The sequence below is a fragment of the Narcine bancroftii genome, chromosome 5 (assembly GCF_036971445.1).
Source record: "Narcine bancroftii isolate sNarBan1 chromosome 5, sNarBan1.hap1, whole genome shotgun sequence".
Classification (NCBI taxonomy): Eukaryota; Metazoa; Chordata; class Chondrichthyes; order Torpediniformes; family Narcinidae; genus Narcine; species Narcine bancroftii.
This window is the reverse complement of record NC_091473.1, coordinates 152,261,003-152,277,138: the sequence shown is the minus strand read 5'-3', so window position 1 is coordinate 152,277,138 and position 16,136 is coordinate 152,261,003. Positions and strand designations below refer to the sequence as shown.

The following is a 16,136-nucleotide window of genomic DNA, read 5'->3' as shown; positions in this document are numbered from 1 at the left end:
ACTCAATTATCCTACACCCCTGTTACATTTTTGAAGGAGGAAGAAACTAAAGTCCCTGGGGAAAATCCAAGCAGACACAGGGAGAGCATACAAACTCCTTACAGGGATCTGATCCCTGGTGCTGTCAAGCTGTTCTGCTCATTGCTTCACTAACAGTGCCGCCCCAGGGCATCTGGGGAGAGGTGGGGGGAATGAAATGGGATCAATTTGAGTGGGGGTGTGAGGGTCAGTATAGACTGGGTGGGCCAAAGACCCTGTTTCCACTCTGTATAACTACAGGTGGTGTCGCTGGAGGAGGCGCAGAGATGGGAGGGTGCATCCGAGGAGGCAGATTTTGGGAGGGGAGACTGGTGTAAAGGGGAAAGATTTAAGAAATCTATAGAAGAACAAGTGGCAGATGTGGAGCAGATTCCACGGGACATTTACAATGAGAATTCCATGAATGCTTGTAATTACTGGATGGAAGAAAGGACAGAGAGGATGGATTAACTTAATAACTGCTTAATTTACTCCGCGGTGTAGTCAAAAGACATGGAAATAGTTTTGATTGGGTGGGAGATGCCTGCAGAAGCCAGAATCATAGGTTAGTATTGGCTTCCTCGTGCAGGTGTACAGCAGCAACAAGAGTGGACATGCTCTCCGTTCTCCTTATTAAACAGCACAGAGACCTGCCGTTCATTTGATGTCATTGTGGGAAGGGGGCTGACATGCTCAGAGTTTCAGTAAAATTTTTTTGTAAATGTAAATGAGGAGCATTTGGAGTGGGGGGTGAGGGTCAGCATAGCAGGAGTGAAGTTTTATTGTTTCGATGGGAAATATTTCCTGTAGTAAACCTGGTTGAGTTGGAGCGTGAAACTCTGAGGGTGGTGAGACCAGGGGCAGGTCTGGTAGTCTTTTCATCCACCATTTCCATCCAGCACACAGCATCTCTGACCCACGACCATCAGGAAGGAGGTACAAGAGCGTCAAAATCAGACTGTCAGGCTGGGGAATAGCTTCTTCCCTGTAACTGAGTAAATCACCCCAAAATATTTATATAAATTTATTTATTTTAAACTGCATTTTTCTGAGTATTTGTGATTATTACATTATTACGTTGTGTGTGTGTTTGTGTTTGTGTGTGTATGTGCATTTGTGTGTGTGTGTGTGCGCATTTGTGTCTGTGTGTGTGTGTGTGTGTGTGTGTGCATGTTGTGTGTATGTGTGTGTCTGTGTGCATGTTGTGTGCGTGCGTGTGTGTGCACGTGTATGTGTGTGTGCGCGTGTGTGTCTGCAGATGCCGCCTGATCTGCTGAGTGATTCTGACTGTGTTTTGGTTTGGGAATAACTATAGGTTGGGTGGGGGGGGGTGGGGGAATGAGATTGCGTACTTTGGGCCTAGGGTGAAAGCAAATGGGTGGGATGGGAACTAGGGACTGAGGTAGATACAATGGCCTCCTCCTGCCTTGTCAGAAAATCATTCCATCTCCATTTAAATCTGTTCCCTCCTTCCAGTTTCAGATTTGGTTTTCTGGTTTCAATCCCGACCTCCGATGCTGTCTGTGTAGAGTTTACACGTTCTCCCTCTGACCATGTGGGTTTCCCCCAGGGGCCCCAGTTTCCTTCCACCTCCCACAGATGTGCGGGTCAATTGTGCCCAGTGTGTGGGTGAGGGGGAGAATCTGGAGAGAATTGTCGATAGTAGGAGAAAGGATCAGTAACAGGGATGTGGGACCCTGCATTGTCAATGGGTTGAACATCCTCCTCCTGTATTATGAGAAATTGGGGAGAAAGCGGGTTAACATCTCAGGTCAAAGGCTATTCCTCAGAAATGGGAATGCAAGTAAACAAGTGGGTTGAAGTTACAGAGAGATGGGCAGTGACCATCTCTGGGGGACTAATGCCAGGATTGCCCAGGTGAGGGGATGGAACTGCCCAGTGATTCACAGCTGTTCCCCAGGGATGTCTACACCTCCACAGCAAGCAGTAGGGTCCAAACCCGTTAAAGGAGACAGCACAGTCGCAATGAGAATGAACCAGGGGCTGAATGGCCTCCCCCTGTCAGTCAGCCTTTTCCCCATTTGATCTTGTCTATGGGTCCACATTTGACATATCTCTCTGTTCACAGGGTCCTGCTGGCCAGCCTGGACCAAGGGGCCCCCGTGGGATTCTCGGTGAAAAGGTAAAACCCTTCATATTATTGTTTAAGTCGATTAATCTCATTGCATTCGGTTCTTTGAGGATTCCGTTGTTGGTGTAAGGTGGTCCCAAGATCCTGAAATTGTTTCTACCTCCAAGACTAGGGCAGTTCACTGGCTGTTGGTGTCTGGAGGACACCCTATCACTTTGCCTGTAAACAACTCCCTACAACCAAACGTTGGTTTCCACTGTGATCCTCCACACACAGAACCACTATATTTGGTGTGCAGAACATTTCCTCAAACACACAATGGAATATTTACATCCATCTTAGGGGGAATGTTAGTGGGAACCTCTTCACAGAGAGAAGTGGTGGGAATGTGGAAATAGCTGCCAGCTGAGGTGGTGAAAGTGGGCTCAATTGTAACATTTAAGAAGAATTTGGACAGATCCATGGGTAGGAGGGGTATGAAGGGATATGGACTGAGTGCAGGTCAGTGTGACTTAGCAGAAAAATGGTCTGGCCCAGACTAGTTGGGCCAAAGGGGCCTGGTTCTGTGCTGTAGTGTTCTATGAATCTATCTTCATTCAATCGCATAAGTTAGTTTGATCAATAAGGCAAATGCGACTTTGGCCTTCACTGAAGAGCAGGTAGGTGAGGTTGCCCCTGCAGTACTGCTGCAGTTCTGGTTGCCTTACAGGACAGAAGATACTCTGCCTTTGAGATTGTTGCAAAAGAGGTTCACCAGGTTGATTCTGGAGATTTGGGTCAGTAAGTTGCAGTTGACACAAAAGTTGGAGAAGTTGTGAACAGTGTAGAAAGTTGTCATAGGTTATAAACAGGATGCAGAATTGGGTGGAAAAGTGGCAGATGGAATTCAGTATGGATAAATGTGAAGTGATGCATTTTCGAAGGTCCGTCTTGAAAGCAGGTAAGTCTCGCGGACCAGATGGATTGCACCCTCAGGTCCTGAAAGAAGGAATGGAAGAGATTGTGGAGACATTGGTAATGGTCTTTCAGGAATCAGTAGATTCTGGAATGGTCTCAGAGGACTGGAAAGCCACTAATGCCACCCCACTGTACAAGAAGGGAGAGAGGCGGCAGGAAGGAAATTATAGATCGGTTAGCCTGACGTCAGTGGTGGGGAAGATGTTGGAGTCAATTGTCAAGGATGAGGTTACTGAGCACTTGGAGACACAAGTGAGGGTAGGCCAAAGCCTGAATGGTTTCCTTAAGGGAAAATCCTGCCTGACAAACCTGTTGGAGTTCATTGAGGAGGGGACAAGAAGATTGATAAGGGAGATGCAGTGGATGTCGTGTGTTTGAATTTTCAGATGGCCTTTGACAAGGTGACATACTTATGTGGAACAGAAAGCATTCTAGCGTGGGTAGAGCATTGGCTGATGGACAGGAAGCAGAGTTGGAATACAGGGATCATATTCTGATCGGCTGCCAGTTGCTGGTGGTGTACACAGGAGTCAGGGTTGGGCCCACTTCTTTTTATGTTGTATATTAATGATTTGGATTGTGGAATGAATGGCTTTGTGGCCAAATCTGTGGACAAAATAAAGGGAGATGGAGGAGCATGAAGTGTTGAGGAAACACGGAGGCTGCAGGACCTGGACAGATGAGGAGAATGTGCAGGGAAGTGGCAAATTAAATATAATGTCGGAAAGTGGACGGTCATGCAGTTTGGTATAAAAAATAAACAGGCAGATTATTTTGTAAATAGGGAGAAAATTGAAAATTCCCAGATGAAAAGGGACCTCATGCAGGATACCCTGAAGGCAAACTTGAAGGTTGAGATGGCTCATTACTGAGATGGACCGGTGAGATGCGGCTCATTACTGAGATGGACCGGTGAGGCGAGGCTCGTTACTGACATGGACTGGGGAGACGCAGCTCGTTACTGACATGGACCTGTGAGGCACAGACACAGCTAGTTTATGAGATGGACCGTTGAGACACGGCTTGTTACTGACATGGACCGGTGAGGCACAGACACAACTAGTTTATAAGATGGACTGGTGAGACATGGCTCGTTACTGAAATGGACTGGTAAGGCGCGGCTCGTTACTGAGATGGACCAGTGGGGTAAAGCTTGTTACAGAGCTAGACAGGTGAGATACAGACACAGCTATTTACTGAGACTGATGGACCTTGGAAGAACGTTGTTGTTTTCTCTGAACCATCATAAGTGTGGGGAGACCTGGTGGAGGTTTCTAAGATCATGAGAAGTATTATTTGGGCAGATTGTCAGAATCTCCAAGAACTCTGCAAAACTATGGGGTTGGGAGATTAATTGGGTGTTGGGCGGTTTGTGTTTAATGTGCCAGAAGGGCCTTCTACCGTGTTGTATAATTAAAATAAAATAAAAATACATTACCCAGGGTGGGAATGATAGCAAGAGAGGGCATAGGTGGAAAGTAAGGAGGAGATTCAGGAGGCAACCTTGCTTTATACAGCCTTGTGTAGTCAGTGCTGGTCAGATGGAAGGGTGGTGGTGGAAGCATTTAGATGGCGATGTGATAGGGAAGGGGTGGAGGGAATTCATCGTCTTCAGGTTGATGTCCAGTTCAAATTGTCGTTATGCTCAGTACAGTCATGGTGGGCTGAAAGGCCTGTTCCTGGGCTGTACAATTCCTCTAATGCACGACTTAGACATAAATACAACAATGTAACAGGCCATTTCGGCCCACGAGTCTGTGCCACCCAATTTACACCCAATTGACTTACAACCCTCCAGTGCATTTTGAACAGTGGGAGGAAACCGGAGGCCCCGGGGAAAACCCACAAAGACACGGGGAGAATATACTGTTACAAGATCAAACCAGCAACCACAAGGAAGGCAGATCACACAGGGGTAAAGATGAACAATTACTTTATTAACAAAAAATTCATCTTCAAACTTGAATTCAAAATCCCCCTTTTTGCCCACTGGTTACTAGGCAAATCTCTTTCACAGTGTAAAACTAATGAATTCCCCGGCCTAAATATAACATATGTAATCAAAGTCTAAGTTATATTTCCAACCAGCCCACAAAAAAACTTAGACACAAAACAAACACAAGACACACAAGACTCACAAAACTTCGATCTCAACTGAAGCAAAGAGCATAAACAAAATTCAGTTTGGTAAACTGAAGCCAAAGGATATTTCTTTCCAAACTTTATTTAAAAGATAACAGAAACATAGCATACAACAAAATAAGGGGAGCAAAAAAATAAAATTTTAATTATATACTATATTAATTACTATATATCTTTTTTAAATGTTAACAATGTTTCAAAGTATATCTAAATGCATATATTTCAAATACGGAGACCACTTACTAACAAAAGAAGAATAATTATCATGTAAAGTACAAGTAATTTTTTCCATAACAACACATACTTTCAATTCATTATGCCAAAGTGCTATATTAATCTCAGTATCATCTTTCCAGGTACTAGCAACACATTTACGCGCTACTGATAATACCAAACGTACAAAAGCAATTTCAATTTTATCCAATCCCATTCCTCAAAACAAATATAAATTTCCCAACAAGAAAATTGTTGGATCTAACGGTAATATAAAATTATATAATTTCTCCAAAACGACTTTAATTTTTTGCCAAAATGATTGAACGTTAACACAATTCCATACAGCATGTAAAAAAGTTCCAATACATGAACCACATCTAAAACAAGAATTCGAATTACTAAACCCATATTTTTTAAACGTTTCCAGGGTCAAATATAATTGATGTAGAAAATTATAATTCACCATTCCATATCGTACATTCGTCAATTTAATTACATTGTCTTGACACATATTTGCCCAATCCTCTTCAGGAAAAATAAATACTAAATCACTCTCCCATTTAAGTTTAGATTTCTCCCAATCTGGTTTATCCATGCTATCTTGTAACAAATTATACATAACTGAAATATAATCCTTTTTCAGTATAGAGGAAATCAAAGATTCAAATCTCGTCAAAGTAGGTAAAATCATCTTTATACCATAATTCTTTGGCTTGGCTTCGCGGACGAAGATTTATGGAGGGGGTAAATGTCCACGTCAGCTGCAGGCTCGTTTGTGGCTGACAAGTCCGATGCGGGACAGGCAGACACGGTTGCAGCGGTTGCAGGGAAAAATTGGTGGGTTGGGGTTGGGTGTTGGGTTTTTCCTCCTTTGCCTTTTGTCAGTGAGGTGGGCTCTGCGGTCTTCTTCAAAGGAGGTTGATGCCCGCCGAACTGTGAGGCGCCAAGATGCACGGTTTGAGGCAAGATCAGCCCACTGGCGGTGGTCAATGTGGCAGGCACCAAGAGATTTCTTTAGGCAGTCCTTGTACCTTTTCTTTGGTGCACCTCTGTCATGGTGGCCAGTGGAGAGCTCGCCATATAACACGATCTTGGGAAGGCGAAGGTCCTCCATTCTGGAGACGTGACCCACCCAGCGCAGCTGGATCTTCAGCAGCGTGGACTCGGTGCTGTCGACCTCTGCCATCTCGAGTACTTCAACGTTAGGGATGAAAGCGTTCCAATGAATGTTGAGGATGGAGCGGAGACAACGCTGGTGGAAGCGTTCTAGGAGCCGTAGGTGATGCCGGTAGAGGACCCATGATTCGGAGCCGAACAGGAGTGTGGGTATGACAACGGCTCTGTATACACTAATCTTTGTGAGGTTTTACAGTTGGTTGTTTTTCCAGACTCTTTTGTGTGGTCTTCCAAAGGCGCTATTTGCCTTGGCGAGTCTGTTGTCTATCTCGTTGTCGATCCTTGCATCTGATGAAATGGTGCAGCCGAGATAGGTAAACTGGTTGACCGTTTTGAGTTTTGTGTGCCCGATGGAGATGTGGGGGGGCTGGTAGTCATGGTGGGGAGCTGGCTGATGGAGGACCTCAGTTTTCTTCAGGCTGACTTCCAGGCCAAACATTTTGGCAGTTTCTGCAAAACAGGACGTCAAGCGCTGAAGAGCTGGCTCTGAATGGGCAACTTTTATCAAAGCCCTAAGTTGATAATACACAAACAAAGAATTTACAGGTATATCAAATCTCTCAATTGGTTAAAAGAAAGAAATTGCCCCTCTACAAAACATATTGTCTTTATACCCTTAGAATCCCAAATCCTTAAATGATTGTTAAACATTGAAAAAGGAATAAGCTGATTATTATACAATGGAGTTAAAATAGATAATTTATCTTTTGACCCTAACACCCTATTTTTTTTAACCAAATCTTTAATAAATGCTTCAATATCGACACATCGTATTGCTGTAAAAAATTTGAATTCCAATAAAATATAAATTCATGTATTTCAACCCTAGGAATACACGCCATCTCCACTTTAGCCCAGCTAGGAGGCTGATGAACTTCAACTGGGCCACTTTATAATAAGTTTGAAAATGTGGTAGTTGTAATCCGCCCAATCTATACTTCCATGTAAGTCTATCCATCGCCATTCGAGCTAATTTACCTTTCCATAAAAACCCTCGCACTGCTTTATTTAGATCTTGAAAAAAAACCCTTAGAAAGTAAACAAGGTAATGACTGGAATAAATATTGAATTTGAGGAAAAATATTCATTTCAATACAGTTAACCTGACCAATCAAAGTTAATGAAAGAACTTTCCACTTAATCAAATCTGCTTTAATCCATCTTAATATAGGTACATAATTTAATTGATATAATGATTGATAATTTGTAGCCATAAACACATCTAAATATTTAATTTTACTTGCCAACCTCAATTTTATAATTGTTTTAAATTCAGAATAATCTCCCACTCCAACTGGTAAAATTTCTCTTTTATCTCAATTAACTTTATATCCCGATAATTCTCCAAATTTCAACAAACACTCTTGCAATTGTTTCAATGACCGTTCCGGTTCCGTTAAGTATACCAACACGTCATCCACAAATAAGTTAATTTTATACTCTTCATTCTTAACCCACATCCCTCTAATTTCTTCATTTTGTCTAATAGCCTGAGCTAACAGTTCAATAACCAAAGCAAATAAGGCTGGTAACAATGGGCACCCCTGTCGAGTTGAACAAGTCAGTCTAAATGGTAAAAAAAAATCTGTCCATTTGTCACCACCCTAACAATTGGGTTCGTATATAAAGCCTTAACCCATCCAATAAAAAAAGGGCCGAATTTAAATTTCTCTAACACCTTAAATAAAAAATCCCACTCAACCCTATCAAAAGCTTTTTCTGCATCTAATGCAATCACCATGGGATGGTTAGGTTGCTTTCGATATGCATTGACCAAAGTAATTAATCGAAATATATTGTCTGATGCCTTTCTATTCTTAATAAAACCTGTTTGATCAATATGTACCAATTTAGGTAAATATTTAGCAAGTCTATGAGCTAATACTTTCGCTATAATTTTATAATCCACATTTAATAAAGAAATAGGTCTATACAAAGACAGTTTTAATGTATCTCTATCTTTTTTTGGATTGACAGTTATTAAAGCACTAGAACATGATTCTGGTAACTTCTGATCTTCAGTAAATTGATTCAACACCTCTTCAAATTCATTAGAAAAATCATCATAAAAGAGTTTATAAAATGCCACAGGGAATCCATCATCCCCTGGGGATTTTCTGTTTGGCATTTCCTGAATAGCTTCCTTAATTTCAAAATCCATAAATGGAGATTCCAATTCCTGAACATCAATTCCATCTAATACCGGTAACTTTAATTGAGATAAGTAAGAATCAATAAAATCATTATCCTGTTTCCCCTCAGAAGTATATAATTTTGATAAAATGAATAAAACTGATCATTAATTTCCTGAGGCTTATGTTATTATTGAATTATTCTTAACAGCTTTAATAGTCCGAGATGCCTGTTCAGCTTTCAATTGACAAGGAAGTACCTTATGAGCTCTTTCCCCCAACTCATAATAGCGTTGTTTAGATCGATTAATTAATTGCTCAAACTGATAAGTTTGTAAAGTATTATAACGCAATTTCAACCTCTCTAATGCAGCTTTATTTTTACCTTCTGTTACCCCTTTCTGAAAGTCCTTCTCTAACTCAGCAATCTTATTTTCTAACTCTAAACTTTCTGCCATATATTGTTTCTTAAACTTTCGTAGAATAACTAATGATCTGCCCTTCAAATAAGCTCGAAAGCAACAGCCACTGTTGGCTCTTATTTCCTTGAACTGCATGAATTAAATTAATAAATTTGCGGACATTATCCGCTGTTCGTCTTTTCTTTATAAATCCAGTTTGATCTTGTTTTACTATTTTTGGAACACAGTCGGCCAATCTGTTTGCTAATAATTTTGTTATTATCTTATAATTTGAATTAAGTAGAGATATTGGTCTACATGATGCTGGTGTTATTGAATCCTTCCCCGTCTTTCATATTACTGTAATTATTGCTGTCTTACATGAATCTGGTAAGTTTTGTGTTTCTTCTATCTGGTTCATTACTTCAGGAGAGGAGGAATTAATAACTCTTTAAACGTTTTATAGAGTTCTATTGGGAATCCGTCTTCTCCAGGTGGTTTATTGTTCAGCAGCTTTTTTAATATATCCTGTACTTCCTCTATTTCAAATGGTTTTATCAGTTTGTTTTGTTCCTCTTCTTGCAATTTCGGCAGTTCAATTTTAGCTAAAAACTCTTCTTCTTTATCATCTTTCCCCTCATTCTCAGTTTGGTGTAATTGTTCATAAAATTCCTTAAAGTTCTCATTAATCTCCATTGGGTTATATGTAATTTGTTTGTCCTTTTTCCTTGATGCCAATACAGTTCTTTTAGCTTGTTCTGTTTTAAGTTGCCAAGCTAATATTTTATGTGTTTTTTCTCCTAGTTCGTAATACTTTTGCTTTATTTTCATTATATTCTTCTCTACCTTATGCATTTGTAATTTTTCATATTTTATTTTTTTGTCTGCCAATTCTCTCCTTTTTGTTATATCATCCCTTTTTACTAGTTCCTTTTCTGTACTTACTATCTCCCTTTCCAACTGCTCTATTTCCAGATTGTAGTCCTTTTTCATCTTAGTCACATAACTTATTATCTGCCCTCTAATGAAGGCTTTCATTGCGTCCCATAATATAAATTTGTCTTTTACTGATTCCGTATTTATTTCAAAGTACATTTTAATTTGGCAATCAATAAATTCTCTAAATTCCTGTCTTTTAAGTAGCATGGAGTTTAATCTCCATCTATATGTTCTTGGTGCGATGTCCTCCAGCTTTATTGCTAATAGCATGGGTGAATGATCAGATAGCAATCTAGCTTTATATTCAGTTTTCTTAACTCTCCCTTGAATATGGGCTGACAACAAAAACATATCAATCCTTGAGTATGTTTTATGTCTACTCGAATAATATGAGTATTCCTTCCCCCTTGGGAGCTGCCTCCTCCATATATCCATAAGTTTCATTTCCTGCATTGATTTAACCATAAATTTGGCCACTTTATTCTTTTTACTTGTCTTTTGTCCAGTTTTATCCAACATTGGATCCAAATTTTGGTTAAAATTCCCTCCTATCAATATATTTCCTTGTATATCTACAATCTTAAACTTTTGATCCTCTTCATTAGGTGTATATTGATCTAATTCCAGAATTCTGAATATATCTGACACTTTATCATTACATAACTCCCTGCTGGATCTATTATTTCCTCCTCTATTTTGATTGGTACATTTTTATTAATTAATATAACTACACCTCTGGCTTTTGAATTATATGATGCTGCCATTACATGTCCTACCCAGTCTCTCTTTAATTTGTTATGTTCCACTTCAGTTAGATGCGTTTCCTGCACAAATGCTATGTCTATTTTTTCTTTTTTCAGGAAATTTAATAGCCTTTTTCGTTTAATTTGGTTATGTATTCCATTAATGTTTATAGTCATATAGTTCAACATGGCCATCTCGTGTCCTGTTTACACCTCATTTCCTCTTCCTGACCACCACCATCCCCCTTTTCCCCATTTTCATCTCTCAGTTTTCCCTTTTTGAACTCAATGTAAGACAATACTTCTGAAACATAAAATACTTCAGCAACTCCCACATCTAAAATTCCCTTAACCCCAAATGTGTCCCCCCTCTCTGAATTGCCCCTTGTCCTTTGCCGGGCAACCACAACTCCCCTCTCCATTTGGATTGTGAACCCACTCGCAAGCGTCAACTGATTTCGCAGTGACTGTTATTATCTCCCACCCAACACCCCCCAGAAAACACTTTTATCTTCACATATAATAAAGCTCACCCTCTTTTTTCCCCCCTTACTTCCTTTCTTCCCTTTTCTTTTCCTTCTTTATATCTTACTTATACATTATTTTCACATCTTTATATGTAGTTTGTCGTCGTTCCTGTTACATCTCTTCATCTCTCCTGTCCTGCAGGCGTTCTGCAAATTTTCGTGCTTTCTCCAGATCCGAGAACAGTCTGTTTTGCTCCCCCTGGATAAATATTTTAAGCACTGCTGGATATCTTAACATAAATTTATAGCCTTTTTTCCATAGGGTTGATTTTGCTGCGTTAAACTCCTTCCTTTTCTTTAGGAGTTCAAAACTTATGTCTGGGTAAAAAAATATTTTTTGACCCTTGTATTCAAATGGTTTTTTGTCTTCTCTAATTTTATTCCTTGCTTCCTCCAGTATATTTTCTCTTGTCGTATATCTCAGAAATTTTACTAAAATGGATCTCGGTTTTTGTTGTATCTGTGGTTTCGGGGCTAATGTTCTGTGTGCCCTTTCTATTTCCATTCCTTCCTGCATTTCTGTCGTTCCCAGGACCTTCGGGATCCATTCTTTTATAAATTCTTTCATATCTTTGCCTTCTTCATCTTCCTTTAGGCCCACTATCTTAATGTTGTTTCGCCTACTATAATTTTCCATTATATCCATCTTCTGGCTAACAACTCTTGTGTTTTTTTAACTTTTTTATCACTGTCTTCCAATTTTCTTTAAGTCGTTCACTTCCATTTCTGCAGTCGTTTTTCATTCCTCCACATTTTCTACTCTTTTCCCTATTTCTGTCATGACCAGCTCTATTCTACTCACTTTTTCTTCTGTACTTTCCATTTCACTAAATTCTAATGCCAACCATTCTTTTAATGCTCTCATTTGTTCTTGAAATTTTTTAAAATTTATATACTGTCCATCTATTTTACCTTCTATTCCTCTGTGCAGAGCTTGGTCTTCTTCTTCTTCTTCTTCTTCTGTGTCTGCACTTGTGTTTGTATCTTCTACTTCTCTTCCTTGTATCTGTGTCTATTCTGACTTTCCTGATGAGTTGCTTGTCTCACTTTGTCGGGCGTCTTCTTGTATGGCTTCTTGCTGTTGGTCCTCTTCTTTTGGGCTACTCATCTGTTGGGCCTCTTGCTGCTGCTCTTCTTTCCTATCACTCCCTTTCCTGTCGCTTTCCTCTTCTTCCAGCTGAGAGCCCTGATGTCAGGCATCTCTCAGCTGATCACGCTGTGTTAGTTGGGAAGTCGCGACTCTGCAGGGTCGTCACAACCTTGGGGAGTGGGCTCTTTTCTCCATGACGGCTCCCTGTTTCTTCATGCAGGTAAGGCCTTCCCCTTTCTCTTCCAGTGTCTTCTTTTTTTTCCCCCATTTTTACTTTTTCCTTCTTGGGTGCCATTTTCTTTCTTTTCTCCACAACTTTATCTTTTATTTGTTGTGTAGAGAACACAGTTAAAATCACCACCAACTAAAGCATTTTCATTAGCTTGAGTTAACAATAAAAAAGCTTCTGAAATAAACACTCATCATCTATATTAGGGGCATAAAGATTCAATAAAGTCCACAATTCAGCAAAAATTTTACAGTTCACTCTAAATACTCTGCCAGCGTACCCCTCTGAAGATTTCAATTCAAAGGGTAAATTTTTATGAATGAAAATCGCTACTCCTCTTGCCTTAGAATTAAATGAAGAAGAAAAAACATGAGCCACCCAATCCCTTTTCAATTTCAAATGTTCTTTCTCAGTCAAATGTGTCTCTTGTAAAAAAGCAATATCAATTTTCTTTTTTTTATATAAGCCAATATTTTCTTTATCTTAATTGGATTATTTAACCCCTGCACATTAAAAGTTGCAAATTCAATTGAGTCATCCTTTTTAACTACTAATATAGTTACACACTATAAAATAATGCTCCCCTCTACAATTCTTCCCAAAAAGAAAAAAACTCCCTCAAAAAATAAAAATAAAAGTTTTTAAAAAAACCACCCATAGGTAGTCATACCCTAAAAAACTGGGTGTGGTAAACCCACTAGTGGCAGATGACTGTCAAAATTTTCAGTGTCATTCCACCCTCCCCCTCCCCCCCAGCCAGATACATATTAATTATAATCAAACACAATCGAATATAATCCATATATTCAACCCAATGATTCCAAGCCCAACGACTGCTCTGGATCTTCAACATCAAGAAGACTTTGTGTCATCTCTTCTTTCCATTCTTTCCATTCCCATTTCCATTTCCATTCACTCTCCTCTAAGGAGATAACGGAGGGGAAAATCCATTTCTTCACAATTCCGGCAAAGAATTGGCAAAAACCAAGGCACCATAATCATTCTCAAAAAGTTGAGATTGAAAATTTCCATAGAAAACCTTCAAAATTGCAGGATAACGAAAAGCAAACTTGTAACCTTTTCACCACAAAATGTCTTTAGCCATATTAAATCTCATCGTCTTCTAATAACCTCCTGACTCAAATCAGCATAAAAAAACACCCTATTATGTTGAACCATTAATGGAGATCGATTCGGTCTTGCATTCTACACTGCCATACGTAAAATCATTTCACGATCTTGATATTTTAAACAACGAAACAAGACTGCTCTCGGTGCTTGTCCTGGAAGTGGTCTTCTTCTCAGAGCTCTATGAGCTCTATCTAGTTCCAAACCTTCAGGGAAAAACTCTTTACCCAGCACTTCTGGGGTCTAGTGCTTAAAAAATTTTATAGGGTCAGCACCTTCCATATCCTCTGGAAGACCAACTATTTTCACATTATTCCTCCGATTTTGATTTTCCAACAAATCAATCTTCTTCATTAAATCTCTGTTCTGAATCCCCCATTCTCCACTTTTTCCATTTTTTCTCTATTACGTTCTAGCTGAGTTTGACACTCAGAAAAAGCTGTTTCCATTTTCTTAAAATTATCTTCCACAGTGTCTACTGATTTTATACATTTATTAATAGCACTTTTAACTACAGTCATTTCCTGTTTCACAGATGACATTTCATCACACAAATTGTTCATTTTTATTTTCATCTCCATAAATCCTTGAGTCATTTTTTGTTTTGACATATAATGCATTTGCTGTATTTGACCTCCAAAACAATGAACACTGAATCCAGTCCAGATTCCACTTCCACTTTTTGAGATTCACCCTCTTTAACAGCAAGCTCCTCCTCCTGGACGTATTCCAATAAGGTAAGTTCCTTTTCTTCCTCAGTCATCAGAGGTCCTTTGACTGAACGGCTACGGGTCTGGACATCTGACGCCGGCACCCCGACCTCTTCGGGACGCTGGCTCTCGGGTTCCCCACGGCGCTGATTTTTTCCAACAGCTCCCGGGCCCACGATGCCACACGCAGGCCAGGCAAGGCCGTCGGACACACAGTGTAGTGTCTTCCAAAGCTACCCTGTGCGCCACTGGGCCGCCAGCGAGGTCGTGGGCTCACGGGTCCCCTTAACGGCCGTGTCTCTCGCGCGCACGGCTTCACGTGGATGCAGGACGGCAACGGCCAAACTCACCTATGTGCCGGCGCCATCTTGCATATGCAGGATTGGCGCTGGAGTCAAATTTGAACAGGCTGGAATCCTCTGAGGCTTGGAGACTCCCAACAATGACTCCGTGGATTCAGCTATTCATGTAGGCCTCGATTCTTCGGCACTTTTATATGGTAGTTTTTTCTGAACCTGAGTTTAAAGCTTTTTCACATTAGATGCCATCATAAAGCAGAGTTATTTAAATAACCGTAAATCTTATTTTAAATCACTTTTATACTATTAAAAAGCCAGGCATTTAATGATCCAGCTGGGGAGAGGTGGAACACACATCTTCCTTCTACGTCATCTTGCCACGCCCTGCAAGCCAAAAGATCTTTGCGAGAGAGAGAGAGAGAGAGAGCACAAAATTCAAAGTTGTCTTCTTGTGTTGCTTGCAGAGAGAGGAACAACTGGCTTGGTCTGGATCCTTCTGGCTGCCTTCGGAATGTTCGTCCCTTTTAAAATGCCCAACATTCTAAACTGTTCTGCAGACCATGCCTCATGCTCTGGGCCTCCTTCCACTCCACAACACCCCCCAGTGGTAGTTTATTGTCCAAGTCCAGAAATTTCTAGATCATTTTCTGCACATGCTCAGTCTGTCTCCCAGTCTCTCAGCCGTGCACCTTCACCTTGGCTCTCTAAGGCAAACTGTCACTTTTTAACATATAACACACAACACATAGGCCAATACACAATACAGAACTCTGTTACAGTACAAACTCTTTCCAGACAGATCGGGTTGTCTTGGGATGTGGGAATAAACCAGAGTATCTGGGTCAAATGAAGAACATGTAAACTCCATACAGACAGGACTGGAGGTTGGGACAAAACCAGGGTCGCTGGCACTGTCAGTACTGAGATACTCCAGCAGTGAAATCTTTTTAATGTGGTGTCATAAGATATTTTGGATATTTTACTGGGGAAAGATTGATAGATGTTTATCAGGGAGAGTTTGAGACATTTTGCTGTTGGGCAGATTGACGGGAAGAGTTTGAAAGGCATTTGACGATTGGAAAGATTGACGGGGAGAGTTTGAGAGACATTTGACAATTTGGAAAATTAATGGGGAGAGTTTGAAAGATATTTGGCGATTGGGCGGATTGACGGGGAGTGTTTGAGAGACGTTTGATGATTGGGGAGAGGTTGAGAGATGTCTCACTCTCCAGACACAGGCCAGTGTTTAATGTGCCTCCTCTGTCCATCACAGGGTGATCGTGGAGATCCTGGACCTCTGGGCCCAGCTGGCGAGAAGGGAGCCATGGTAAGCTGCG

The 16,136-nt window shown here is 40.5% G+C and overlaps 1 protein-coding gene across 1 annotated transcript in view; it reads left to right on the top strand.

Annotated features, from left to right (window-relative positions):
* Window positions 1-16,136, top strand: part of LOC138764078 (collagen alpha-1(XXIV) chain) — a 410,285-nt gene that overhangs the window by 227,356 nt on the left and 166,793 nt on the right. The window contains exons 25-26 of the mRNA XM_069939403.1: window positions 2,108-2,161; window positions 16,073-16,126. Coding sequence (XP_069795504.1) covers window positions 2,108-2,161; window positions 16,073-16,126 — 108 coding nt within the window. The remainder of the gene's footprint in view (window positions 1-2,107; window positions 2,162-16,072; window positions 16,127-16,136) is intronic.